General features: G+C 50.7%; 1 protein-coding gene across 1 annotated transcript in view; it reads left to right on the top strand.

The window, feature by feature from the left end:
- The window catches only part of ATP2C2 (ATPase secretory pathway Ca2+ transporting 2), a gene marked incomplete at its 5' end in the record, with an annotated part of 49,533 nt that overhangs the window by 14,995 nt on the left and 6,766 nt on the right, over window positions 1-27,772 (top strand). The window contains 14 exons of the mRNA XM_081215304.1: window positions 267-375; window positions 8,267-8,416; window positions 8,503-8,571; window positions 8,899-8,974; window positions 12,516-12,582; window positions 18,710-18,834; window positions 18,983-19,080; window positions 19,990-20,091; window positions 21,269-21,358; window positions 22,287-22,388; window positions 24,174-24,330; window positions 25,617-25,787; window positions 26,565-26,662; window positions 26,759-26,809. Coding sequence (XP_081071430.1) covers window positions 267-375; window positions 8,267-8,416; window positions 8,503-8,571; window positions 8,899-8,974; window positions 12,516-12,582; window positions 18,710-18,834; window positions 18,983-19,080; window positions 19,990-20,091; window positions 21,269-21,358; window positions 22,287-22,388; window positions 24,174-24,330; window positions 25,617-25,787; window positions 26,565-26,662; window positions 26,759-26,809 — 1,465 coding nt within the window. The remainder of the gene's footprint in view (window positions 1-266; window positions 376-8,266; window positions 8,417-8,502; window positions 8,572-8,898; window positions 8,975-12,515; window positions 12,583-18,709; window positions 18,835-18,982; window positions 19,081-19,989; window positions 20,092-21,268; window positions 21,359-22,286; window positions 22,389-24,173; window positions 24,331-25,616; window positions 25,788-26,564; window positions 26,663-26,758; window positions 26,810-27,772) is intronic.

The raw sequence follows: 27,772 nt of genomic DNA, 5'->3' as shown, positions 1-27,772 counted from the left end.
GTGTGGCCCAGCCTTGTTTCCAGGCAGAGTGAACAGTAGTCACCCCACTTTTCAAATGAGGCTCAGGGTCTCCTAGGAGCCATACACTTTCCCAAGAGTCTTTTAGGATAGGTGAATTTAAAAAATAATAAAACCGTAAAGGCACAAGGGTTTGTCCATAAGGGAAAGAGAAAGTGTGTTTCTGTAATCTTTGCTCAAGTTTTTCAAAGTGCCTAAAAATGAGATGTCAACATGGGTGCTTTTGCTTTTTCCCATTTCAAACACAGCATAAGAGAAGGAAAGCTCCAGCATCTTCTTGCTCGAGACCTGGTGCCTGGAGACATCGTGTCTCTCTCTATCGGAGACCGGATCCCTGCAGACATCCGTCTCACAGAGGTGAGGGGCCCCAGACCCTGGTCCAGGGGCCATGCAGACACTTAGCTTCTCAGAGGCAGGCGTTCTCTCTGTCTCGTGCACACATGTGCACAGACACAGGCATGTGTGCACATAAAACAGGAAGTGAGCAAGCAAGCTAATTTTAAGCATAAAGCTCCTCCAATGGCATTTCACAAATTATTTATTCTCATTTAAGTATAAGCCTAAAAATTGTGGTTATGTGATTTTTCTAGTTTATAGCAAACTGCAGTGGCAAATTAAACCAGGGTGGGGCTGAGGAATGAAGGAAAAGTTGCTTCTAGAAACGGCCACACTGATGTCAGAGAGAAACGCTGACTGACTACTTAATCACGAGGATGGGAACAACCAGCACAGCCATAAACAATAGCTCAAGCTTTTACAAGAGTGCAGCTGGGGACATCGGGTGTGGGGCAAGCTCTATACCCAACCTTTGTGGGTCTCAGGGTGTCACAGCTTCACAGAACATTTCCTGAGGCTCTCCGAGATAAATTTGATTCTCGAGAAAAGGTTAAATCAAGTTCAGAGGGATCCGTTAATGGGAGTGATCTATTTTATGATCCCTGGAATAAGTAAGAATTGTTCAAAGCTTTTAGTGATAAAGGGTTAAGCCCAGGTTATCAGCCTGATTCATTTATTTAAGGAGGACATGTTCTCAGGGTCCATAGCAGGCTGTTTGAAGGGTGGCCTGGAGTGGGGGGATGGAGAGAGGCAAAGAGGCTGGCAGCTAACCCCGGGGAGCTGTGTTTACAGCGTCCTGAGCCAGTCTTTGAAGTAGAGTCAGAGGCCAGAGGGCACCCAGGCTTTCAAGCCCCTCTGCCCCTGGCTTTCAGATCTCCAGGCAGGGCAGGGACAAGGGTGAGCAGGGTGGGGCAGGGTGAGCAGGAGGTGCCCCGCACCAGAGAGGATTCCTCCCCGTCCGCTTCTCCCCCCGCCAGCATCCGGCCTCCGACTCCAAGTCCAGGGCAGGTGGGTCCCATTTGAGGAACCATTGTCCAGTGGCCAAGCCCCACGTGCGGGAAGGCTGGGGAAGCCAACGTGACGTTGTCCATGCCTCCCCTAGGGGTGGGCTGTGCCCCACAATGTGAGGAGTCCCCAGGTATGGGGTGGGGAGTCCCCATGCCGTTAGGGAGGATACACATATACCACAGGCTCTACAGAGAGGCAGTGTTGCCGAGTGGTTAGTGCCCTGGGACTGGGCATTAGCCGGATCCTGTCATTCGTAAGCTGTGTGACCTGGAGCAAGTTGCTTACCCTCTCTTTGCCTCAGTTTCCTCATCTATCAAAGCGGTTAATGTTTATTCCCACCTCGCGGGGTTCTCCTGAAGCTGAAACGCTAAGACCTGCTGCCTGCTTGTGCAGCACCTGATAGGGGGACAAAGTCACAAATATCCGCAGTTGATTTTACTGTTGATCAGTACCAGGCTCTACAACAGTTCTTTGAAACACTTTTTTAAACCCCAAATGACTCCTTTCCTACTTCAGCTGGTTTTCTTCCTGACCTGCTTCTGTCAAATTAAATTGTGCCTGGTCGTTGCCACCACGAGGATGTTTTTTCAAGGCTGCCAGCCGCCAACGCTCTACAGATTTCCTTTTTTGTCTTTTTGCTACTCCACTGAACAATCAGTAGCTTTGTTTACTCACAGTGGAATATTCTTATCCACTATTAAGCTCTTAATTAGTTCCACTTAGCCAAATTAAGCTATTAATTGGTTCCCTTGCATTGTTCAGCCTCCAGAGGCCGCCTGCATTCCTGGGCTTGTGGCCTCAAATTGCTCCAACCGCTGCTTCTGTCTTTGTATTTCCTTCTCTCAGACACTTCTCTGATCCTCCTCTTACAAGGACCCTTGTGATGACACTTAGGCCCTGTCAGGATCATCCAGGGTGTTCTCCGCATTGCAGGGTCATTAATTCAGTCACGTCTGCAAAGGCTCTTTTGCCATTAAGGTAACACTTTCACATGTTCCAAGGATTAGGACTTGGGTGTCTTTGGGGGATCGGATGGTCGGGGGCTATTATTCAGCCCAGCACACTCAAAGCCCTCCTCTAAGCCTCTCTGCCCTCCCTCCCTGCTTCAGGGCACCCCTCCCCATATCCTCATCACTCATTCAGTTAACAAATATTTCTTGAGCACCTACTATGTGCAAGGAACTGTGCTGGGTGCTGAGGAGGCAGTGGAGAAAACAGATGAGATCTCTGTACTCATGGGTTTATTGCCCAGAGTGACAGACAAACCATATCTACTCATGACAGGTCATGATTGCTGCAGGGACTTGAGGGAAAAGCACCGGGAACTCTGGGTTTCCCAAACAGGACAGACTTGCCTGGCCCAGTGTAGTCACAGAGGGCTTCCTGGAGGCAGTGGCTTTTGAGCCATCCTGGAATGGACATGAATCAGCTGTTCTAGGCAGAGGAGGCCCAAACTGTATGCCCAGCCCTGACTTAGAAGCCAGGCGCATTGATGCTTTCAACTGCCTGCAGTGTGTCTTCACTCAGGAGGGCCATTTCTGCCGCCAGAACCCACTTTCCACCAGCATGACTTAGCCTTTCTCATTCCTGAGGTCTCAACTCACTGTTCCCTTCTCACTGGCCTCCCCTGACCCCTCTCCTGAGGCATCACCCCACCCCCCTGCCCTGGATACCTGCTGCTCCTTCCAAAGTCTGTTTGCTTTCACGTTTATTGCCAGTGCCTCCACAAGGGCAGGGAGTTTGTCTGTCTCGGCCCTGCTGCTGGATTCCCAGGGCCCAGAAGAATGCCTGGCCCCTCGTAGGAGATGGACGGACAGATGGACAGATTGCCCACCTCCATTCCAATACATCCAAACCCACACCTACCTCCGCACCTGCATCCCCTTCCCTTCCCCGCGCCCCATTCTTCCTGCTTCTCTGGCCATCTGCCTTCAGAGAGGCACCTTTGTCTCATCTCTCTCTTCCTTTCCTCTTTTTAAGAAAAACAGACTTTATTTTTTAGAGCCATTTTAGCTTTACAGAAACATTGAGAAGATAGTTGACAGGATTCCCATAGATCCCACACCCTTTCCTCTAATGTCAAGCCGGGGACCTCGGTTACAATTAATGAACCAATCGAGGCACGTTATTATTAACTCAGGTCCGTGCTTTTACCAGATTGCCTTAGCTTTTCCCTACTGCCCTTTTTGTGTCGTTGTTCCAGGGTCCCATGTTACGTTTAACCATCATGTCTCTTTAGGCTCCTCTGGGCTGTGACAGTGGCTCAGCCTTGCCTTGTTTTTGATGACCTTGACAGTTGAGGAGGGCTGGTCAGGTATTCTGTAGAATGTGCCTCAATCGGGACTTGTCTGATTAGACTTTTTTCATGCTTAGACTTGGGTTTGGGGGAAGAAGACCCTAGAGATACAGGGGCCTTCTCTTCACGTCCCATCAAGGGTGCATGCTGCCACCATGACCCATCACTGCTGATGTTGACCTTGATCAGCTGGCTGAGGTCTGTTTCCTCACGTTTTAATGTGTTGCCAATGAATGGGGTTCTTTCTGTGAAAGATCCTCATGCTTGGGCAACCGCTGATGTCACTCCAGCTGGAACCTCCCCCCATCTTATCCATCCAGCATCCCCTCATAGGGTCCTCTCCCCAGGCTCTGTGTTCATGGGCCTCCTACTGCCCTGGAAGCTCCGCCCTCTGACTGCTCACAGCCTGGCCTGCCCCCACTGCCCCATCCCTAAGTCTGCTGAGAGAACGGAAGCCTGAGCTAAGAAAATGCACTAGAATTCATCTCCAACACAACCTAGCCTTTGGGACCTTGGGCAAGTTTCTTAAGCTCTCAGGGCCTCAGTTTTCTCATCTGTAAAGTAGAGATCAGAGCAGCGTCTTTTCCATGGGATAATTGTGAATGTTTCATGAGAAAATACAAGCACTCAGCAAACGTTTATTAGCATTAGCATACCATCAACAGCAGTATTTCTTCTCTGAATTTCTCTTGTACTCTTAACTTAGCACCATCCTATTTAGCACTTAATCACCCTCTGTTTGTTTCAAGAACTTGATTTCCAAATTTCTTGGAATAGAGTCTGACTTAAAATTCTTTGGGTGTATAATAGGCATCCACTAAAGTCTTGTTGACTTGACCAATTGAGAAACCGGGCGAGCAGGTTATATTCCAGTTGGTCTTTCTTTAACCAGCAAAAACCAGTGGTCAAAATGAGTTCTGCTTATGTGGTTCTCTGTGTGTTTGGAGGGGTTAGGGTTGGAACTAGAAGAGACTTGGCGACCTTCCAGCCCAGTGTCTCAACCTTCCAGCCCAGTGTCTCGCAAAACTTACCCCACAAGATGATCCACATACTACCTCCCCCGCTTGGAGAGTCTCAGCACCTATTTGCATAGTAAAGGCCCTGAAAAGTCCTGCACTCAGGAGAACCAGTTCGCTGGCTTTAACTCCACGTTTCCCAAAATGTTTTTCACCGTGGAACCCTTTCTCCATAGTGCACCAATTAACTCCCTGTGAAAGAGGGTTCCCCAAGACACAAGTGGGAAAATGATATTCTAACTCCTCACTCATCCATTTTATAAGTGGAAAAACTAAAGCTTCCCAAATCACAGATATGCAAATACGATTTTAAAAAAAGGAAAAGAACTTTAAGAAGTCTCTAGCCCTCGTGGGTCCACTGGGAAACCAGCATGGAGGTACAGGGGGGCTCTTGGGCACGCAGTTAGCATTCACATAGTCTTGTACAAGTGTAAACACTGGAATTAAAACCAGAACAAGTAAACCTGTCTACTTAGTTCCAGTTGCTGCCAGTTGCTTCCTTGTTCTCTCTTTCTGGCTCTTCTTTCTGTGCCCACTCCCGCCCTCTTGTTGAGAGCCACACTATGCTTCACTTGGCCTCTATTCCTTGGACTGTATGCTTCCCCTCCCAGTGTCACGGGCCTACCTCTTCCAACGTCTAACATGGTTTTTTTTTATATCTCCCCCATGTCCATCCTTCTCTGCTCAAGACTTTTCATGGCTCCTCATTGCTTACCAGGTAATATCCAAATGTCTTAACCAATGCCAAACACAATTGGGTTCCAACCACACCTTCCATACATCCTTGGTCCAGTCATGCTGGTCCCCACCCGGGTCCCCAGGTGGACCAAACCTCCTGTCTCTTTGCCTGGGCCCTCTTGCGTTGATGGGGTTAAGTCCCCCTCTTCCAATCAGTGCCCCTTGAGAGCAGGGCCAGCTCTCCTTCCCGCTGTGGCTTCAGCACCTGGGACAGTGCCCACCTGTGTCCACTCCCTGTCTACTCCCAAGAGCCTGTCCCCAGAGAGGGTGAATTGGTGCCAGTGCTCAGCGCGCTGGGCTTCTGTCCTCCTAGTGCTGGTGGGTTGCTGGGACATGAGCGGTCTTTTCTTTACCTCCCCCCTCTCTCCATTGCTCTGATGCAGCTTGTTATTACTAAGTTCACCCACCAGCAGTTCTCCAACTTGCCCTCTTTTCCATCCCTGGAGACCTTCCTGATTCTCCCACCAAATGTCTGCTCATCCTTCAAGGCCTGTTTCACGTCCCAGACCCTCCAGGACACTCTCCAGCTCATCCTCCCCACACCAGCCGCTCCACCCTCTTGTTTCCCAAACCTTCTGTGGCAGATTAGATTTGAATAGAACAGCAGGTTGTTCTAACTGCATCTCTCAAACTCAGCCAGTGGAAGGGTTGCCTTCCAGTGTTGTCTATTATTTTTATTACAGTGTTACTTAAATGTAACAAACATCAAGTTAGGTACAAATTCCTTGTGCTTCAAAGTAAGTAAGTTACAACTTATTCGTGTGATTATCATGTCCCATTAGACAGTGTCTTGGAAACGAAATCCCCGCTTGCCATGGAGACGTGCCAGTTTCTGCTGCCCGGGGCCTGTGGAGTCAGCAGCTGGCGGTGCTGGGTGACTCAGTTCTCCCATTTCTTCTTTCATTGTGGGTTAGGAGCTGCCCCACGAGCTCATTTGATGTCCTGGGGATAAAAAACACAAACACAAACTCTAGATCAGTTTGTAGTTGTTTGTGGTAACAGATTAAGGTAGATGGATGGGCTTGAACGGGGATTTATTCCTCTCTCACGTGACGAGAGGGCCTGTCAGCTCAGCCACCTTCAAAGATCTTCCCCAAGACCATTCATCCCATTGTCCAGACGGGGAGACACCGTGAGCTGCCAGGGAAGCTGGGAAGTAGGGTTGGGGGTGCGCTGGGGGGCACATCATCACTCCCAGCACCATGGGGTTCTGTTAGGAAGGGGGAAGGGGAGGTGGGCACTACTAGGCAAGTGGTGGCCCCTGTCAGCCTTGGGGACTGGGGTCCCGTGGCAGTGTGACTTTTTCTTTTTTTCTTTTTTTTTTGCGGTACGCGGGCCTCTCACTGTTGTGGCCTCTCCCGTTGCGGAGCACAGGCTCCGGACGCACAGGCTCAGCGGCCATGGCTCACGGGCCCAGCCGCTCCGCGGCATGTGGGATCTTCCCGGACCGGGGCACGAACCCGTGTCCCCTGCATCGGCAGGCGGACTCTCAACCACTGCGCCACCAGGGAAGCCCGAGTGTGACTTTTTTTTAAGGACTGTTATTGAATTGTAAACTTTCGGAATCATGGAGCACTCACAGACGTCTATTTGAGAAACCCTGATCCAACTGTTCTTTTGTGAGTTTGCAGAAAGGTGGCTTCTCTCTCTCGGTTGCTCGATTTTGCTTAAATGAGAAGGTCCTTAGGGGCAGAGCCCACCCCGATGCCTTGCCTGTCCTCGGTGGTACCTGGCACAGTTCTGGCCACAGGAGACTCACCTCTTGAGTGATACCTACTGGGCCTGTGGTCAGTTTTGCAAGGGGGTTAAGAGTGCAGTTTCTGGAGCCATCGCCTTGGTGCAGACCTCTGCTCTGCCACTAACTAGCTGTGTAAACTTGAGCACATTTCTTAATCACTCCATGCCTCAGTTACCCCACATGTAGAGAGGAGAAAATAATAGCATCTCTCATGGAGTCTGTGAGGATTGAGAGATAAGCCTTGTGTGGGACTCCCCTGGTGGCACAGTGATTAAGAATCCACCTGCCAATGCAGGGGACACGGGTTTGAGCCCTGGTCCGGGAAGATCCCACATGCTGCAGAGCGGCTGGGCCCGTGCGCCACAACTACTGAGCTTGTGAGCCACAACGACTGAGCCCACATGCTGCAACTACTGAAGCCCGTGTGCCTAGAGCCCGTGCTCCACAACAAGAGAAGCCACAGCAATGAGAAGCCCACGCACCGCAACAAAGAGTAGCCCCCGCTTACTGCAACTAGAGAAAGCCTGCGCACAGCAACAAAGACCCAATGCGGCCAAAGATAAAAAATAAATTTAAAAAAAAGAGATAAGCCTTGTGAAGTGTTCCGCGCCTGGCCTGGCGCATGGTAGGTGTTCTGGAAGCGTCACCCTGGAAACGTCTGTGTGTGTGTGTGTATCTGTGCCCAGGTGTTTTGGGTGTTGACGTGACCTTAGGCTGTCACTGCATAACATGGCTCAGTGCTGCTCAGACTACACAGATTGTACGGGACCTTCCAACGTGGGTGGGGTGTGGAGTGTTAGGGGAAAGACAGGATGCTCTGAAAGGGATGTTCTAATTTAACCATTGCCTAAGTTTTTAAAAAATATTAAAATTTAAAATAATGTTAAAACAGGATATGAGACCTTTATGCTTTCTGAAAGGGGCTGTACATTCAAAGCTTTTCTGTTTCCTGGAGGCATCTGAGGCTGTGTTCTGATACTCGCTTCCTGCTTTCATCACGTTCCTGTTTGCTGTCTGTTGGCAATGACACTAAGGTGCTAGACACCATTCTGGGCTTTGAAAACCAGCTCACAGATGGGAGGGTGGGTGGCACGCCTTCTTGCTTTGCTCCCCCAGGTCACAGACCTCCTGGTGGACGAGTCCAGTTTCACGGGAGAAGCCGAGCCGAGCAGTAAGACGGACACCCCACTGACGGGCGGGGGCGACCTCACCACCCTGAGCAACATCGTCTTCATGGGGACCCTGGTGCAGTACGGGAAAGGACAGGTAAGCCCCGGGTGCCTGGGGGCCCTGGCCTCTGTCATCTGCAGGCTTTCAGCCTCAGAACTCAAGCTCCTCTCTCCTAAACACAGGGCGTCGTGATCGGAACAGGAGAAAGATCCCAGTTCGGAGAAGTGTTTAAGATGATGCAGGCTGAAGAGGTGAGGGCAGTGGGGCTTTGGGTTTTTGTAAGCTGGGGTTTGAGATGATGCTCAGCTGGTGACACCAGCCCTGCCTGCTCCTTAGGGATAAGGATGGTATGATTAACGTGAGTACACTTTTCCAAAATTTTTATTTTAAAACATTTGGATTTTTGTCAAGATAACTTATGGTGACATGCACAGATCTGAAATGTAGCAGTCAATGAATTTTTATATATGTGTCCTTGTGTAATCGTCACTCAGCTTAAGACATTAAAAAATCCAGGCAGAAGCCGGGGGACGCTGCTGGGATCTCATCTAACAAACCCATTGTTCTCATCCTTTCAGACGCCTAAAACTCCTCTACAAAAAAGCATGGACAAACTGGGGAAGCAGTTGACACTTTTCTCATTCGGCATAATTGGTGGGTGAAGCAGTTTCTGCACGGGGTCCCAGAGGGGGTGGGGTGTGTGGAGGGAGCCGTCCTGAGCACCCACAGCTGTTTCTCAAATACCCTGCTACTCACCTGGGTGAGAACTGGGGTTTGGGATCAGAGGTTCTTGGACAGTAACAAGAGGTTTCTCTATCAGAACAAGCTAATGGCTGTAACAGGCAGCCCCGCATTTTAATGGCCTAACGTGGTCAAAATCTATTTCTTGCCCACACCACAGTCCATGGGCATGTTCCTGGTGAAATGGCTTTCCTGGATAGCTCACCTCCAAACACTGACTTGGGGGCCCAGGCCCCTACCGTATTGTTGCTCCGCCTTCCTGCAGGTCCTGGGAGGTGGGCCATAATTCTATGTAGCCAGCAGGTAGGGAAAGAGAGAATACAGAGGCTTGTCGGGGGAAATTTTTAAGGCAGGGACCAGGAAGTGATGTCATCAATTTTGCCTATTCTCGATTGGCTGGAATGAAGTCACATGGCCTACCTAACTGCAGAGGAGACTGGGAAATGTAGTCTGGTGGTGCACCCAGCCATGTTTCTGTTCTACTAAGCAGGTTGTGCCTGGGCTTGCGCGTCCTGGCCTTTGGCAACACACCAAACAGCATCCACAGATGCTGCAGAGCTAAATTCAGGTCTTACTCCTGAAGATCCCCATGGGGCTGCCCTGGTCCCTTCACCTGCTCCTTCCTGCTGTCTCCAGCTCTGGTTTTGAGTCTGTGTCCTTCATTCCCAGCTTTCAGGATCAACCAGTGCCTGGGCCACTGTAGGTTCTCAATAAATGTTGGTTGAATGAACTAGTGAATAAAGGAACAAACCAACCAACCACTGCTCATAGCATGAGCAGTGATGGGAGGAAGTACTAGAGAATCTGGCTAAACTGCAGAGCCAATAAAGTTCTTAGGAGAAACATCTGTCCCTCCTAGCAGCAGTTTTGTTGTGCTTCTGGGCATCTAGATGCATTCATGCATTTAGTGAGTATCTTATGACATGCTAGACCCTATGATAGGTTCTGGGGCCACCAAGATGAGTCAAGCACAGCTTCTGCCCTTTGAAGGACCCCAGGGAAATAGAGAGACACCTGAACAAATACGAAATGTGAAGGCAGCAGTTAATTTTGCATGGGAGAGTTGGGAAGGCTCCCAGGAGGAGGTGACATTAAGTTGGGTCTTGCAGGATGGGTAGGAGTTTTCCAAGTGAAAAAAAAGAAGAGATTGGGAATTCCAGACAGAGGAAAGGGTAGATTCAAAGGCATGGAAGGTATCTCCCACTCCTTCACAACTTGTAAGAGGTGGTAAATTTAGCAAAGTGTTAAGAGGATATGGTCTGAAGTCAGAGCTCTCAATTCTGTCACGCTGGGGACAGACCTGCCCACCCTTGCCTCCCTGGCCACCCCATCCCAACCCTCTAGTATCCAGTCTCCTTTTCAAATGTCAACTTTGGATTTAGTGCTCAGACTTTGCTCAGTCAGTAGTTTTACTGTTTTCAAGTAGCTCTATGTCCTCTTCCCTCCTCTCCACCCTATTTTGTCCTGGAGCAGTTATGGAAAATGTGTTTTATCTTAACCTGCCAAGTCTGATCACAGCTAAGGGGGCTCTGTGCTTGTGAGACGATTTGGAGGCCATGCTCAGGCTTGGTGGCAGAGAACTGTGATGCATTAGTGATGTCTGTCATGGACGCAGGAGGGGAAAGTGGCTCTGCATCGCCGTTCACCTGCCATCCTTGGGGTTACATTGATCAGGCTTCTGGGGTAGAATGGATGCCCACACGGCCCCAGCTGGCCAGAGGACCCTTTTACACTCTGGAGCAGGGCATGGAAACTATGACTCACGGGCCAAATCGGGTTTGCCACCTGTTTTTGTGTGGCTCACAAGCCAAGAATTTTTTTTTACATTTTTAAATGACTGAAAAAAATAGAAAGAAGAATATGTTATGACATTAAAGTTATATGAAATTCAAATTTCAGTGTTCACAAATTTGTTTTATGGGCACACGGCCACACCCATTCACATATTATCTTTAGCTGCTTGCACGCTGCAACGGCCAAGTTGAGTTGTAACAGACCATATGGCCCATAAAGCCGATGCTATTTACTATCTGATCTGTTATATGAAAAGCTTTCCACCACCTGCTCTAGACATTGGGGTTGCCAGAAGGAGACTGGGCCATAATAATGGCCCCAAGAGCAAATACCAAGTAGATGTGCTTCAAGGCACATTGTCAAACAGATGCTCTTAACAGGCCTTTCCAAAAGATGAAATTTGTTTTAAAAAAAAAAATCCAAGTCAGAGGTCCTGCAAGGTCATTGCCTCTTATAAGCCATTATTCCTCAAGTTAAATTAGAAAGTAAATCAGCATGTCCATGGCCAGGCCCATGATACCATTCAGACGTTTTCTCTTTTTAATAAATATTTTAAGAATTGCTCTGGCAGAGTGGGAATTTTGAACCCTCAGAGGGTCCAAGGAGGAGATTCAGGGGAACAGCGGGCTCCAGCAGAAAGCTGTGTTTGCCACTTTCCATGGTATCAATACTCACAGCCGCCCATTTCAAGCTACCAGTGCAAAGTTACTGAACGTGGATTTGGGAAGAAATGAGCACAGTCAGCTCTTGTGAGCCCCCCGGTGAACAAGCTCAGCCTCCTACTGCAGGGAGGCCCCCAGGGTAGAGGCGGGTCCTGGTGGGTGCGACCCTGCCCCTATTTTTAATAGAGTTCCCTCCCCCCCCAGTTTTTTGCATCTGGGTTCATTTGGATTGAAGCTAAGATTTTATTTGACTACTGAATCCTGTTGCTAATCATAGTATGAAAATAGGGACTTCCCTTGTGGTGCAGCGGTTAAGAATCCGCCTGCCAATGCAGGGGACACAATTTGAAGCCCTGGTACGGGAAGATCCCACATGCTGCGGAGCAACTAAGCCCGTGCGCCACAACTACTGAGCCTGCGCTCTAGAGCCCCCTAGCCACAGCTACTGAAGCCCGCCCGCCTAGAGCCCGTGCTCCGCAACAAGAGAAGCCACCGCAATGAAAGCCAGCGCACCGCAATGAAGACCCAACGCAGCCAAAAATGAATAAATAAATAAATAAATTAGAAAGATACATAGTTAAAGTCAGTCGAGACAGCGGTCCATCTGTGCGTCACGGGAGCACAGCAGACACCTTGGGGCAAGTCCTGGGGGCGTGCAGCCCATGGGAACTTGTGGAATAATACAGAAATGTTGACAACAGCCCCAAATAAACTGGTTGGCTGTTTCTTTTACTTGAGCTGGCTTGATCCTCTCCTGAAAAAGTAAAACCATCCTCTTTCTCGTAGGCAGGGGAGTTTCTTTCTTAAAAAGAAAAAGGGGAGAAGTGGCACGTGTTTGAGGTTATTCATAATGGTCCTGTGTCTATATTACTGGAAACTTTAAGGAAGTGAGTTTGGAATGCTTTCGACCTTTGGAGGACATACTCGTGCGTGTGTGTGTGTGTGTGTCCGTCTGTGTGTGTATACATACATACGTGTATGTTTTTATCTCCTCCCAGGCCTGATCATGTTCACGGGCTGGCTGCAAGGGAAGCACCTCCTCAGCATGTTCACCATCGGAGTCAGGTAAGGGCGCTGCGCCGTCCCCCCTCGTCTGTGCACAAGAGAAGGTGGGGAGATTTGGGGGCAGGAATGGCGTGGGGCAGATGCAGCCCTCCCCCCTAAGCCACAGTCTCCCCGTAGCACGTTGTCTGGCAGGTGGGTGCCCAGCGAATGTCTCCAGAAGGAATGAAAGCTGACGATTCGGAGTCCCTGTCCCCCTGGCCCGTGGGTTTGGGTGTTCCTGGCTGAGCGCGGACTCCAGAGGCAGCCAACCCACGTTTAGATTCTGCCTTTGCCGCTTGCTAGCCATGCGACCCCGGCCCAGCGTCTTCATTTACTGGTCCTCCTTTTCCCCCTCTGTCAACGGGTGTGATGTCAGCCCTCCGAGGGGCGCGGTGCGGCTGCCCCGGGTGCCCTGCGCAGGCGCTGCAGCCACGCGGAGCGCGCGTTCCCGTTACACATGTGGAGTTCGGCCCTTGATTTATGGAGGCGGCTGCAGGCGAGGTCAGAGAACATGTAGCCGGGGCCACGCGGCTGGCTGTAGGGCTGGGGATCGGGGCCTTGACTTCAAGCCCAGGGAACCTGCCCCTCCCCGACCTGGTGATGCTCATAAGCCACCGCCCCACCCTGGGTCCCAGTGGAGAAGCAGAGGCAGACAGGAGAAGGCAGGCTCTATGCCGGGGCGTGAAGTTGCCACAGCTTTTCCACGGCTGCTCGGGGACACGGGGTGCTGGGGGTCGTCCCTAATGGGGCACGTCCCAGCGGAAGGGAAGCCGGTAATCGGGGATGTGGAGGACCCACGTCAGGCCCCTCCTGGTTTCCTCAGGGTGACCCCCCCTTGTGTTGTTGTCTGTAAGATGGTCAGGTGTTACGTGGAAGATGAATGTCGGTGAGCAAAAATACATACTTAGTACATCAAACCCACAGTGTAAACAAACTTAGGTGCCCGTCAAGTAGAACAGATAAACAGCATACAGTGGAATACTATTCAGCCACGAGAAGGAGGGAAGCCAGTGGGGGAAGGGCACCTGGCAGGAAGTGAGAGAGTGGCATGGACATATATACACTACCAGACGTAAGGTAGATAGCTAGTGGGAAGCAGCCGCACAGCACAGGGAGATCAGCTCGGTGCTTTGTGACCACCTAGAGGGGTGGGAGGGAGACGCAAGAGGGAGGGGATATGGGGACATATGTATGTGTATAGCTGACTCACTTTGTTGTACAGCAGAAACTAACACACCATTGAAAAGCAATTATACTCCAATAAAGATGTTAAAAAAAAAAGAGTGAAGCACTGACACATGCTACAGTGTGGATGCCGTAGAAACATGAGGCTAAGAGAAGGAAACCAGACACAAATGGCCACACACCATGTGACTTTGTTTCTCTGAAATGCACCAAATAGGCAAATCCATACAGACAGAACGTAGATTAGTGGCTGCCAGGGACTGGGGTCGGGGAATGAGGAGGGACCCCAACAGTTATGGGGTTTCTTCTGGGGGTGATGAAAAGGCTCTAAAAGTGATTGTAGTGATAGTTATACAACTCTGAATATAAAACCACTGAATTATGTACTTTAAAAGGGCAAATTTTATGGTACGTGAATTACATCTCAGTAAAGAAAACACAAAGCAGGTAATTAGGAAAGCTGTTATTACAAGGATCCTTGGAACCTTTCTAATTTATATATAAAAAGTAAACTGTTTGCAAACAGCCACGTTGTAACTGTCATTGCAGTAAATTACAGTGACGCACCTCACAATGGATCGGGGCATCCCAGTGCAGGACGGAGGCTGTGGGGTGCTGCTTCCCACAGGGCCAGCCAGTGTGGGCAAGAGAACCTTGCTTTAGGGGGTTGAGTGTACACGTCTCTGGTACAGAGTCAAGTCTGTCTGTGTAAAAATGAGTGGACACCATTACCTAGCAATTAGCAATAGAAGAAATTCAAATGCAGGTCTTTTAAAATTCCAAACGCCTCACTTTTTTAAATTGAAGTATAGTTGATTTACAATGTTGTGTTAATTTCTGCTGTACAGCAAAGTGATTCAGTTATACATACATATATATATATACATTCTTTCAAATGCCTCATTTTTTAATCACACTGCCCTGTGTGCATTGAGAAGCAGGCCAGCAAAATCCACCCGTGGGCAGGTGTGTATCCTATTACTCAGTGACTATTTTGTGACTGAATGGAAGCTGGAAAAGTCTGTGTCTGGTTTTAGAAGCTTTGCCATTCCTTAACAAACAAAATCTCATTAATGCCAAATCCTGGGGACATGAAAAAGAAAAAGGAAAAGTTGGTTTAAAGAATATTATGCAGTTAGAATATTATGTGACAAAAACCATAAAAGCAAAATACAAATGGCAAACAATTGGAAAACGCCATCTCAGACTAATTCTGAGTATAAAAAGAAAAGATACCCTAACAGCAATTGTCTTTAGGTTTTCACTTTATATAAGCTATAAATAAATGGATTGATACCAGGACTTGGGTCTTCCCCCCAAACTCTTTGGAACCATGGAAATCAGGCCATTGTGCTGTACAGATGTTCCTGCTGGATTTCAGGCCTTTTCCCTGAAACACACCCGGATCATCATCGTCACGTTTGGGTAGTGGCCACAGCAGAAGGCTTGCAGAGCTCTAGATACAGAGCCCAGCGTGTTCTTTTGAGTGGACGAGGTCATGATCTCAAGTCGAGCGGGGTTTCCTGACTTTATATCCTGAGCTACGTGCCGTGAATGGTATAAAGGAAAATAGGACCCAGAGCTTTCGATGGCCGTTTATCCTTCCATGTCTGTGTCGGAGTGTTGACCAGCTAGGTGAGGCGGTTCTAGAATCTTCGAGAAAGTGAAGGGGGCGCGGCCAGGGTCTGCTGATGCCGAGTGGAGGAGGGGGAAGGACTCTGGAGGAGCATGTGACCTCGCTCATCGAGGCACAGCTCCCAGAGGCAGGCCGGTCTCCATTTCACAGATGGAGAAGCTGAGGGTTAGGCCGACACATCTGCCTGTAGTTACAGGATCAGGGAGTGGAGGAGACAGCCTGCAGACCCCACGATTCTGATCCAAAGCCAGGGTCCGGCTCAGTGCCCCTGGCCACCTCCCGGACAGGGCGGGGACCCTCCCTACCCTCCCCGGCCATGGCACTTGGTTTGCTTATTTGCCCCACACGTGTTTCTTGAGCACCTGTTTACTATGTGCTTGCATCGTCCAGTGCTGATGGAGCTGGACCACGGAGTCTGCAGGCTGGTGGGGAAAGTAAACGTGAACAATTGAAGTGAATGTTAGCAAAATAATCAAAACTTATGATCAAAGGTGCAAAGGAAACGAGGTCAAGAGAGATTAAAAGGGAGGCGGGAAGGGATGTGGCTGGAAAAGGTGGCCAGGAGAGGTTTCTCTGAGGAGTTGAAGCTGGAGAGATGCTGCTAAGGGTGGGCGGGGCGTTCAGGCAGGAGAATGGCAGGGGCAAAGGCGCGGAGGCGGAGTGAGCCTAGCGCATCTGCGGAAGCCGCGGGGAGGCTGTGGTCGGGCTGGGTGATAAGACCAGACGGTGGGGTAGATGAGGGGGCTGGTCACGTGGAAACTCACGGGCCCCTTTTTCTCTGAATTCTAATCACATCCTCAGAAGCCTTCTCAACACGCCGTGCCAGGCCATCTCTACTGTTCTTTTGCAGCAGAGTGATGAAAAGTGTTGGCCATTCTTGGGACGGTGATGGGAGGTGTGACCCCTGGCTTGTTCTGAGGAGGGAGGGGGAGGAGGGAACAGGGCAGCGGGCAGCTGGCTGCGCTGTGGACGGTGGAGTTTGAGGTGAGGGCAGGGCCTCCTGCAAGAGGAGGACGCATAGAGCAGGGGGTCTCGGACTTGACCGTAACTCACCTCACCATACAAGGGTCCCTGGGAGAGCTTGTCCCACACAGATTGCCGGGGCTCTGACTCAGTGGGTCTGGGGGGGGGGCCGAGATGCTGCATTCCTCACATGCTCCCCAGGGATGCTGATGCTGCCGGTTCAGGAAGCATCACTCTGAGCAGTGAGGCCATGGCTACAATTACCCTAGTCGGGGCTCCAGCAAGAGGTGGGGCTAGGGAAGAAGGTGGAGCCCCAAAAAGGCGGCTCAGGTGACTAGGTCTTTAGAGGTAGGGGTGGTGGCAGAGGGTGGAGCCTCAGCCACGAGGGGGTCCCAGAAAAAGCAGAACTCTCAGAGGCCATGATGCATGAGAACCTCCCCCAAATAAGGATGCGTTCCATCCCATCTTGTAAACCACAGAAAGTTCCACAAGGCAAAAAGACTGTTAAATATTTCCAGGTCAGTAAGAGAAAAGGCTCCTGTGTCCACTGCATCCCTGCTTCCCCAAGATCATTTCTGATTTCTTGTCTAACAGCCCCTCTCATCTCTCTCATCTCACTGGGTCCATGGGAAACTTGAAATTGAAAGAAAACTGACTCTGGTCATTTCACTTGTGACTTTGAAAGGATGAGGTTCTTCAGTTTTTAGCAGAAGAAAATCACTCAAAACCTCTCCGTCATAAGGTAGAACTGGCAGGATAGCTGGTGAGGAAGAGATTCTCCAAAATAAACAGCATGAGAATCATTCTTTTAAAAACTTTATCCCACTTCCTTCTGCCTTGAGTGACATTCAAGATGACCCAAGGTCTACTTGCTTTTCCTGGTCTATTGTAATCTTTGTTAGTTTGCCAATTAATTTTTTATTATTATGATAACATCCAGGCACACACAATGCCCTTCTCATGCCATGTAGGAGGAAAGTGCCCGTGAGAACCCTTTGCAAATGTTTGCTTAGCTGGCCTTGTCAGCCTGTGCCATAAAACCACGGAAGCCTTCTTGCTGTCACCGTAGAAACCGGGCACAGTCCCTTGACCAAATTCCGTCACCTTGGTTTATATAACTCACCCCTGAATGCTCCATGGTCTCCAGGTGAAAGGCCGCCATTCATATACCGTATTTCTTTGATTCTAAGACACACATTCTTTTTCACCTTCTGCCTTCTCAAGTCAGACTGCTTCTCACAAGTGAGGTGATAAGAAAGCATCCCGGCACCGTTAATGGGCAGCATGTTTTTCCTTTCTTAGAGGGTGCGCAGGATAATGGTGCCCTTCCCGATCAGCAGCGCCTTAGATCTGATGAAATACGGTAGCCGTGCGTGGCTTCGGTTGAATGGTCCTCCTCGGTGGCGGGGCTTTCTGATTATTAACCAGCCTATGTAGAGCGCTCACTATATGCTACGCCAGGGTGGGTCCAGGCTCCTGCACTTGCCATGTGTTCACTCATTCCTGTGTGTTCACTCAGCAAATATTTACTGACTACCTGCAGCACCGTGCTGTGCAAAGGATGGACCGCGCTGGGGCGTGGCATGGTAATGCTCACCCCACAGCTCCGCACAGTCTGCCCCGCACTCTCCAGCCTCCCCCATCGGCCTGAGGTCACTGGCAAGACACAAACCCTGCCCACAGGAAGGGGATCCTGTGCTCAGTCCCAATGCACATTCCCAAGGGAGAAGCTCATTGGTTCAGTGGAGTCACATGTTCTCCTCTAACCCAATCAACCTTGGCTGTGGGCGGGCGGGGCCCCGTGGTACAGAAAGAGTTGGGCGGGGGGGCGTCCTAAGCAGATGAGCACAACAATCTGCTTAGGCTCAGGCCTCGCCGGGCCGCTTCACCTCCCCCAGCTGTCATTTCCTTGTCTGCTTTTCTCACAGCAAGTGTCTAAACCATTAGACCAACTTAAAGTAAAATTCAAGGGACCCACGGAGGACCCTCTGAACCTAATAATTCCACTTCCCACTTAGTGTCTGATTCTGGAAGTTGCTTTCATAGGGCCCAAGACTTTTGTCTCTTAAGAGATGACAATTTAAATGCAAAAGCACTTAAATAGGCAAAACAACGGACAGGCTAATTCACACTAAAGTGTGGATGTCTGGTAGGAAAGCAGGGTTTTGCAGGGGGAAAGCTCAGAGCAATGGATGCTGAAGAAGGAGGCAGGTGTGTCATGGGGCTGGGAGCAGAGAACAGAACAGAGAAGGTGGGGGAACCACGGACAAGCTTCACCGGGTAAACATGCTGCCAACGCCAGGTGGGATGCACGTCATCGTTAAGTGCGTGCTAGAGGTGATCCGCCTGGCCTTTTCGATCCAGCCTGGCTGTGGCCGCCATTCCCGAGGGTCTGCCCATCGTCGTCACAGTTACGCTGGTCCTGGGAGTGCTGCGGATGGCCAGGAAGCGGGTCATTGTGAAGAAGCTGCCCATCGTGGAGACTTTAGGTGAGGGAATCCAGCTGGTTGGATTCTTCCAAATTGGACTGCATGGGCATTTTAGTGCCGTGATCATTCAACCTGGGTGTTTCCTAAGCCTGAGAGTTGGTGGGGACGACTTCTTGTTCCTATAAACTCTGGTGTCTTCTTGTGCCAGGTTGCTGCAATGTCATCTGTTCTGATAAGACGGGGACTCTGACTGCCAATGAAATGACTGTCACCCAACTTGTGACGTCGGACGGGCTCCACGCTGAGGTGAGCCCGTGTGAATTTATAAGGTTCAAGTCCAGGTTGTGCCCTGCCAGACCCCTTCCTTCCCAGAGAAAGCACATGGAGTCTTCCAGAGAACAGTAAGGAAGAAACAAATATGGGTTATTGGACAATCTCCTTGCTACAAATAGCAGCAAGGAACATGACTGATGGGAGGCAGCCACCCTCTGGTTGGCGGAGGATGCTGCACCCTTGTGTTGTCACGTTGTCCGTGTTTCCTGTCATATCACAGCCACAGAGTAATCGCAGCAGAGATTACTGCCAAGGCTACGATATTTGCTATTGGCTCTACAAGAAAGAGCTTGGGGCTTCCCTGGTGGCGCAGTGGTTGAGAGTCTGCCTGCTAATGCAGGGGACACGGGTTCGAGACCTGGTCTGGGAGGATCCCACATGCCGCGGAGCAACTAGGCCCGTGAGCCACAACTACTGAGCCTGCGCATCTGGAGCCTGTGCTCCACAACAAGAGAGGCCGCGACAGTGAGAGGCCCGCGCACCGCGATGAAGAGTGGCCCCCGCTTGCCACAACTAGAGAAAGCCCTCGCACAGAAACGAAGACCCAACACAGCAAAAATAAATTAATTAATTAATTTAAAAAAAAATAAAGAGCTTGCCCGCCCCGGTTCTAGAACATAAGCACCCTTGTATGCTAATACTTGGTTTTCATAACCATAATTTTTACTGGCTGAAGAATGCCCTGTTGCAATTTACTGAAGCATGGCACTCGGTGAGGTATCTGATTAATACGTAATCCTGCAGGGAACATTTCATGCTTGGAGATGTGTTCGTGGTGGGACCATGTCCTTAGGGATGGATCCCCAGAAAGGGATATGGGTCAAGCGGGGAAGCGTCTTTTTGCCTCCTAGTGACGCCCCGTTTTTTGCCTTTGCCCTGTAGGTCAGTGGAGTTGGCTACAATGGCCAAGGGACTGTCTGTCTGGTACCCTCAAAGGAAGTCATTAAGCAGTTTTCCAACGTCTCAGTGGGGAAATTAGTCGAGGTAAGTGTCAGAAGTGCCACCGTGGAAGTAAACATGAATTTAAAACAGAGCTAATGGGGACTCTCTCCGGAAAGAGAGATAGCAGTTGGACCAGCTGGTTCTCGGTGATGACCGGGCCACGGCCCAGGGGTCAGGTTGTCACGGCGGCCCAGATACACATGGAAATATGGGACGTAAGGGAAGAGCCGGGAGCTCCTTCCTCCCCGCTTGCTGGCTGGACAGGGAAGGGGCTCCGTGAATGTCGGGAAACAAGCACGGGACGAACGCCGCCTGTTGTGACCATCAGTACTTGTGATGTGAGCCATTCCTATCCTCGCAGGAGCTCACGTCCCCTCCCCACGGGAAGTCTGACCACCATCCCCTCCGCGCAGGTCCCACCTCCACAGTGACAATTAACAGAGCCCTGAGAGGGCTGCCCCATTATCTCAGTTGTGCAGATTGAGAAACGGGAGCTCGGGACTTCCCTGGCGGTCCAGTGGTTAAGACGCCGCGCTCCCAATGCAGGGGGCACAGGTTCGGTCCCTGGTTGGAGAACTAAGATACGGCATGCTGGCATGCACAGCGCCGGCCAAAAAAAAAAAAAAAAAAAAAACAGGGGGCTCAGAGAGGTAGCGTTGAGTGCCCAAGGTCCCCCAGTGAGTGGGAGGGAGCCGGGATTCACCCCCATGCTCTTTTTGTCTGTTTCTACTTCTCTTTTTTCAGTTATTATTTTAAATTGAAATGTAGGTCGCACACCACAGAATTCACCCTTTTAAAGTGTACAGTTCAGTGGGTTTTAGTATATTCACAAGGTTGTGCAGCCATCACCGCTGTCTAATTCCAGGACACTTTGTCGCCCCAATCAGAAACCCCGTCCCCATTAGCGGGCACTGGCCATCACCCCACACGCGTGACCCCCCCCCCAGTCTGCCTGCCTTCCCACTGTAGTTCGTCATGACAGCTGTGTGACGACCAGCATTCAGCAGAGTCAGTAAATATTAATGGTGTGAATTTTGAAGATCGGGGACTGATGTATTTTGAAGAGTAAACTTGTCCCCGGGCCCCCATGCCAGCCCCAGCTCTGAAAATGGGTCCAGTGTTCAGGGCTGCACCTTTTCACGTGCCTCAGTAAGCCGGGGACCCCGGTGGGTGCAGCTCCAAATACTAACAGACGATCTTTGGAAACCTCTCCTTCCAGGCAGGCTGTGTCGCCAACAACGCCATCATCGGAAAGAACGCCATGATGGGGCAGCCCACGGAAGGCGCCTTGATGGCCCTGGCAATGAAGGTAGGAGGTCTGGGACGTCTGCACGGGGAATTCTTTCACTCGGAGCTACACTGGCAGCACAATTCCAGGTCCTGTCTGAGTGAGGGAGGTCCTCACATGGCCTTGTCCTCTTCTTAGAAGGACACCGGTCATACCGTCGTGGGCTCCCCCTAACCAGCTCATCTTAACTTCGTTACACCTGCAAAGACCCTATTTCCAAATCAGATCCTGTTCGCAGGCACTGGGGAATTACACCTTCCATAAGTCTTTGAGGGACACAGTGCAACGGATGACACTCCCCTAAGGAGACTTTTTAGATGTTTTTTCCCTAATCACTCCCCCCATGAGATTTTAATACTGCAGATATTACGGAAAGACCCAAACGAACTTTTTTTGTCAGCCCAATAGTATGTATCTGTTCCTGTACTGTATGGGTATCTGTGCTTTATACACAAAAGGAGATTTTTTTCACCCCCTAAGAACCCATTTTCACCCCTTGGGGGGCGATGGGATGCATGGGTTAGGATTGGTTTACAACTGGGCAAACCAAGGCTCAGAGCTGTCAAGGAACTGGCCTGAAAGCCATCAAAGAGAGAGTGAGTGTGAGGCCTGGCAGGGACCCCAGGTGGTGACCGCAGGCACCCCACTTCCCAGGGCTCCTTTTGCCGCCTCTTCAAGTCTGAAACATTCATCCTGGCAGAAACCCCACAGGTTCCAGCTAGAAGCTGTGGCAGAGGCCATCAGGCTGTGCCTCTGGGACAAGAGAAAAGAGATTGATTTCTTTTCGGGTGGGACGTTTGAAAGCAAATGGCTTTTCTCTGTGTGCTAAACGCTTGGGTTTCTCATCTGCCTGAGGTGGTTTGAATAATGAATAATTTAAATGCACTGAGCTTTGCCTAGAGATTGGTTTAGGGTGACTCACTGAAAACGTCCCATTTTATTTTCCTAGATGGGCTTAAGTGATATTAAAGATTCATACATGCGAAAAAAAGAGATTCCATTCCGTTCGGAGCAGAAGTGGATGGCGGTTCAATGCAGCCCCAAGAATGAGGTGAGTGTGCCTCTCTGCCCCTTTCCAGCAAAGCAAAATGCAGACATCAGAAGAGTTTAAAGTTCCTGGCTACTTCTGTGAGCTTCCAAATATGTGAAAGTACAGTTGATGGCAATTACACCTTTGATTATCTTGGGCCCTCTTCTGAGATTGTCATCTGAATCTCTGGTTCTCAAAAGTGGGGTCCCTGAACCCGCAGGAGCATCACCTTGGAATTTGTTTGAAATGCAGATTCTCAGGCTCTACCCCAGACCCACTGAATCAGAAATTCCAGGGCTGGGACCTGGTCACCTGTGTCTGCTGGGGATTCTGATGCAAGTTCACGTGTGAGACTCACTGGCCTACAGTACAATGACTGAGTAATTACTACTGGCGTGACTGCATGTCCTACTGACGACACAGACCCCACTGCTACCTTAGGGTCCTTTTTTCGCATCCCTGTGCTGAGTTCTTTACACATATGAATCTCATGTAACTGTCACAACGGGGGAACGAGCCTTCATCCTGAAGGGGGATCCAGGACACACACCCCGGCATCCACCATAGATGGTGTGGACAGTGAGCTCGCACGTGTGTGCACACATAGGTTCTAGGCCACCAGGGGAACAGGTACCAAATTCTTACTGGCTGTGCCTGGGTGGGGATTCAGCCAACGTTTTTCCCCCACCTTTTTCTATTTAAATTTTCTGTAGCTCTTCAGATTTTCTGAAATGAAAAAACTTTTTTTTTAAGAGATTTTTATTGCCTTCTTTCTACCTTTCTCTCCAAACCTTCTGCTCTTTCTGGAATCTGTCATGTCTTGCCCATGCTGAGATTTCCCATCTCATTCACAGTGGCGGGTAGCTCGGCCAGCTTATCCCAGGTCTTTGCCATGAGCGGACAGGCATACAAATTCCGGGTGCTTAAGAGGGGTTTTGGGTTTTTTTTTTAATGTTTTAATACCTTCAAATCTTATTTCCCCCCCAAAGGCAATGGTAATATATTTTCATTGAAAAAAATTATAGAAATGTAACTTCAAAAATGGAAGCTCACGACAATCCTGCCCCTCTTTTCTCCCTACCCGCTCCCCACCCATGCTAACACCCCTTAGCAGTCAGAGATAGAGTGTTCCAGATTCTAAACGTGCACATGCAGCATGGGGGGTGGTAGTTTCAAAAGAAGGTCATGCCGTATACAGTGTGTGTAGTTTGCTCTTTTCCCTTAAATGCTGTCTCGGACAGCTTTCCGTGTCAGTTGGCACAAGCTCATTCGCTGCCCACTGCAAGCAGGAAGGCGCTGTGCTCGTGCCGGGGTTACAGTGTGACCCACACTGACAAGGCACCTGGCGCTTACGGTCTCGGGGAGACGGAGCTTAACAAATGCACAGGAAACGGGTCAGCTGCTCATTTGGGTTCATTCTTATGGGCCAAGTTCATGGTGCCTGCCTTGCTTGGAAGTCTCCCTGAAATAGACATCTAGTGGTCAGTCACACACTTAAAGGCACAGCACTGGCTGGGATATGACCAGTTCGTGAAACGTGCGGATGCTCTGCGTGACATCAACCAGGGAGCCCGATGTAGGGCGGGGCCTGGTTTGGGTCAGAGATCGGCCTCACCCCTCTCTGGACTGCAAGGTATTCCATCGTGTGGATTTCCTGTAACTTCTCTAACCTGTCCTGTATCGGTGAACAATGACGGTCCGGGATAAATAACCCTGCCGTGAACATCTCTGTGTGGATGAGGTGACGGTCACCAAGAGCTGAAGCAGCCGGTGTCAGCCGATTTTTTTCCTTTTGTCTTTTCCAAGGAGCAAGAAGACATCTACTTCATGAAGGGGGCCTTCGAGGAAGTGATTCGTTACTGTACCATGTACAACCATGGGGGTATCCCCCTGCCGCTGACGCCCCAGCAGCGAGCCTTCTGCCAGCAGGAGGAGAAGAGGATGGGGTCGCTCGGCCTGCGGGGTCAGTGCCTGTGGTCCCAGCCCCAAGCTCTAAGTTTGCACGTAACACTGACTTCTCAAGTGTATTAATGCAGGGTCCCGAGTCAACGCAGTGATGATCAGAGTGGTGTCAGGCAGGATGCTAATGCAAGCAAAGCCAGGGTGGGCTCTCTTGGGCAGATGAAAGATAGGGAGACCCCCACCCATCTCAGCCGCCAGATGACACCCGTTATCCCAGACGCAGCTCACGTGTGCAAGAAGAGGTTCTGAGTTTTCTAAGGCAGGTGAACAGGCCGCCCCTGAAACAATGATTTTCCCGATTGGTCGTCTTGCTCACGGCTCGCTGTCAGGAAAACCCAAAGCTCTTGTAAATTAATAGACATTTCATTGCTTGGCCATTTCCAATTTTCTGCACCAGGGCCGACGCCTTCCCCGATGGGCTGAACATTAAATCTCATGTTTCCCATAGTGTCATATGTCAGCCTGTCGGTTTTCAGAGAAAATGTCTAAAAACACTCTGGAACACGTGTATTCCCTCAGGGGAAAGTGAGAAGCGTTGGCTTGCTGTATTGGTTTCAGTTGCCCTAGTTTTCCCCTTCAGGGGACAGTAATTATAAACTGACAAGCCTAGAAGGTGAGGACATGTCAGGACAGAACTGAGCTTAGCTGAGCAGGGCAGGGAGGGTTGCTTTGAGAAAGGGGGGAATGGTACCCGCATCGCTGGCACACCCCCCTGCATCACTGGTACAGTGTCATGACTGAGGGGTCACAGCTGGAACTTGCTGGCCTATCTCCCCTCCCATATCAGTAAGGTGACAAAGTAAGGTCAGTTCTCACACCACCCCCTCAGAGCACCTGTCCCCAAGAGCCAGGTCTGGCTTCTGTGCCACTGAAACAGAGTCCTCTGACCCGTGTTGCCTCCTGCACATTTTTCTTGACCTCGGTAGCTGTTGCCCCGAGTCTGCTGGCAATGACAGATAGGCAGGCCACCAGAAATGCGCCCGTATGCGCCAGCCCACAAGTGTTCTCGTGGCCACTCCCCTTGGGGACTGCACCACCAGTGCACAGAGGCCCGTCTCCTGCTGGGCAAGTTGCTGCTTGCCCTGCTCTCCATCGTGGGTGAGCCATCAACAGCCGCTGCCCTGCACGGGCCTGACGACCACCGGAAAGATCGTCCCTTCCCTTTGTGGTCCAGGGACTTAGTGCCCAAGCCCCTCGCGGACAGAAGAGGGTCTGGGACACGGTGGGGCTGGGCTGACTGGAGACGAAAATCTTCTGAACCTTCTGTGGGTCTTGCTCTGTCTGCAGTGCTGGCCCTGGCTTCTGGGCCCGAGCTGGGGAAGCTGACGTTCCTGGGTCTCATAGGAATCATCGACCCTCCGAGGGCTGGCGTGGAGGAAGCAGTCCACGTTCTCTCTGATTCGGGCTTGTCCGTGAAAATGATAACGGGAGATGCTCTGGAGACGGCCTTGGCGATAGGTAACCAGGGAATGGGGTGGAGGGTGAGGGTCGCTACCAGTGCTTACTCCTCGAGGGACCTGGTCAGGAGAGCTCACACCTTCCTTCCACGTGCTTGGAAGAGATTCTGAGGTTCGAGGACCAGCATCCCACCTTCCGAGTGGGTGTTTGTCTCTAAAATGTTGGCAGGTTCTCCTAAAGAGGAAAAGACCTCGTGTGCACCAAGAACATTCTGTCCTGGGGGCCTTCCATCCATGATCTCACCTCATCTCCACAGGCAGCATCATTGTGCACACTTCCAGTCTGGCTTCTGCCAGTAGCGGTGTGCCCTTGGCAAACCACTGAGCCACTCTGACCCTCAGGCTTTTCATCAGCAGAGGGCTAGCAACCTTCCTCCTACTACTCTTTTTATTACTGTTAGTAGGGTTGCCACACCTTGGGTTTCTTCCCTCTCTGTCTTGAGACAGCCTGGCACCATGGAAAGATCACAGACTCTGGAATCAGACAGAAAGAACCACGTCAGGTCCAGTATTAGCACTTACTAGCCCTATGACCTTGGGAAAGTCACCGCTCTCTGTTTCCTCATCTTTAGAGCGGGGATAAGAGGTCTTTGTTGCCAGTTCTTTCTGTGGATGGAATTAAGGTCAGATACCATAGCAGGTGCTCTCTAATTGGGGCCACCGTGGTTTTGTTTTTCCCTGTGGCCAAGGCGGGGCCTGATGTCAGGTAGGTGGCGTGAGGGGCACGTGCAGGGACCACAGGCTCAGGCCCTCAGAAGGGACTGTCCACACCCTGCAGGAAGAAACATCGGCCTGTGCAACGGGAAGCTGAGCGCCATGTCCGGGGAAGAGGTGGAAAGTGCCGAGCAGGGCGAGCTGGCCAAGCGCGTCGGGAAGGTGGGGTCCTCCCGAGGCTTGCCGCCGAGGGGCGTGGGGTGAAGGTGCCACCTCCTCAGTCACTGATGCTCGGCCCTCTCCCGTCTCCGTATCCAGGTGTCTGTCTTCTTCAGGACCAGCCCAAAGCACAAACTCAAAATCATCAAGGTCAGTTGTGTGCCTCTCTGGTCCCTCAGGGCACAGCCCAGGGCGGTGGCGGCTCTGCTCACAAGGTGGTCCAGGGCCCAGCGGTGGCCGCCTCCTCTGCACTGGCCTCTGGGGAAGGGAGAACTGGGGGCCCCGTGCCACGTATACCAAAAGCAGGGAGCGGGAATTGGGTGGCGCAAAGGGAGAAACGCAGAGCCCAGCCTTCGTTAGTCGGGTGCTCCTTGGTGTATTCCTGTTATTTAACTCCAGGCCTTACTTTCCTCATCTGTAAAATGGGGATAATGTGAATGACAGAATGACACCAGCTAATTCAGAAGGCAGGAGAGGGTGAAACGAAGCCAGGGGACTTACCTGGCTGTCCAGTGGTTAAGGCTCCACGCTTCCAGTGTAGCGGGTGCGGGTTCAATCCCTGGTCAGGGAACTACGATCCCACATGCTGCGTGGCGCGGCCAAAAAAGAAAAAGAAAGAAACGAAGCAGGGCCTGTGAAGCCCTTGGCAGCTGCCTGGCCCAGCGCAGGTGCCTCCTGATGGTGCATCAAAAATGAAAGGACTAGAACGAGAGACTCCTGCGTTTTCCCGCACACGGATGCTTTGAAAAGTTGCTCTTTAACACGTGTGTTTTTCCTTTTGTGTCATTTTGGGGTTTTTTAGTTCTACAGAGTGAATCTCTGTGCCAGTCATTCCTCAAAGAGAATATTAATACTTACTGGGTACCACATGGATTCAGGGGACGAGTTGATTATTATTTGTTAATGGTTGTTGACTGAAAAGCACACCGTGAGAGCTGTGAGTTAAGTTTTATTGGGGGCAAAATGAGGACTATAGCTGGGGAGACAGCGTCTCAGCTCTGAGGGGCCGCTCCGAAGAGGTAGGGGGTGGGGCATGTATGTGACTTTAGTGAAGGGGGTACCAGCAGTCATGCACACGTTTTGGCAGAAGGCTGCTCCTGGCCACGAGGAGCA

Source organism: Mesoplodon bidens, assembly GCF_964165515.1.
Source record: "Mesoplodon bidens genome assembly, chromosome: 18".
In the NCBI taxonomy this organism is placed as follows: domain Eukaryota; kingdom Metazoa; phylum Chordata; class Mammalia; order Artiodactyla; family Ziphiidae; genus Mesoplodon; species Mesoplodon bidens.
Note: the sequence above shows the minus strand (reverse complement) of the source record. Positions and strands in the feature narration are given on the sequence as shown.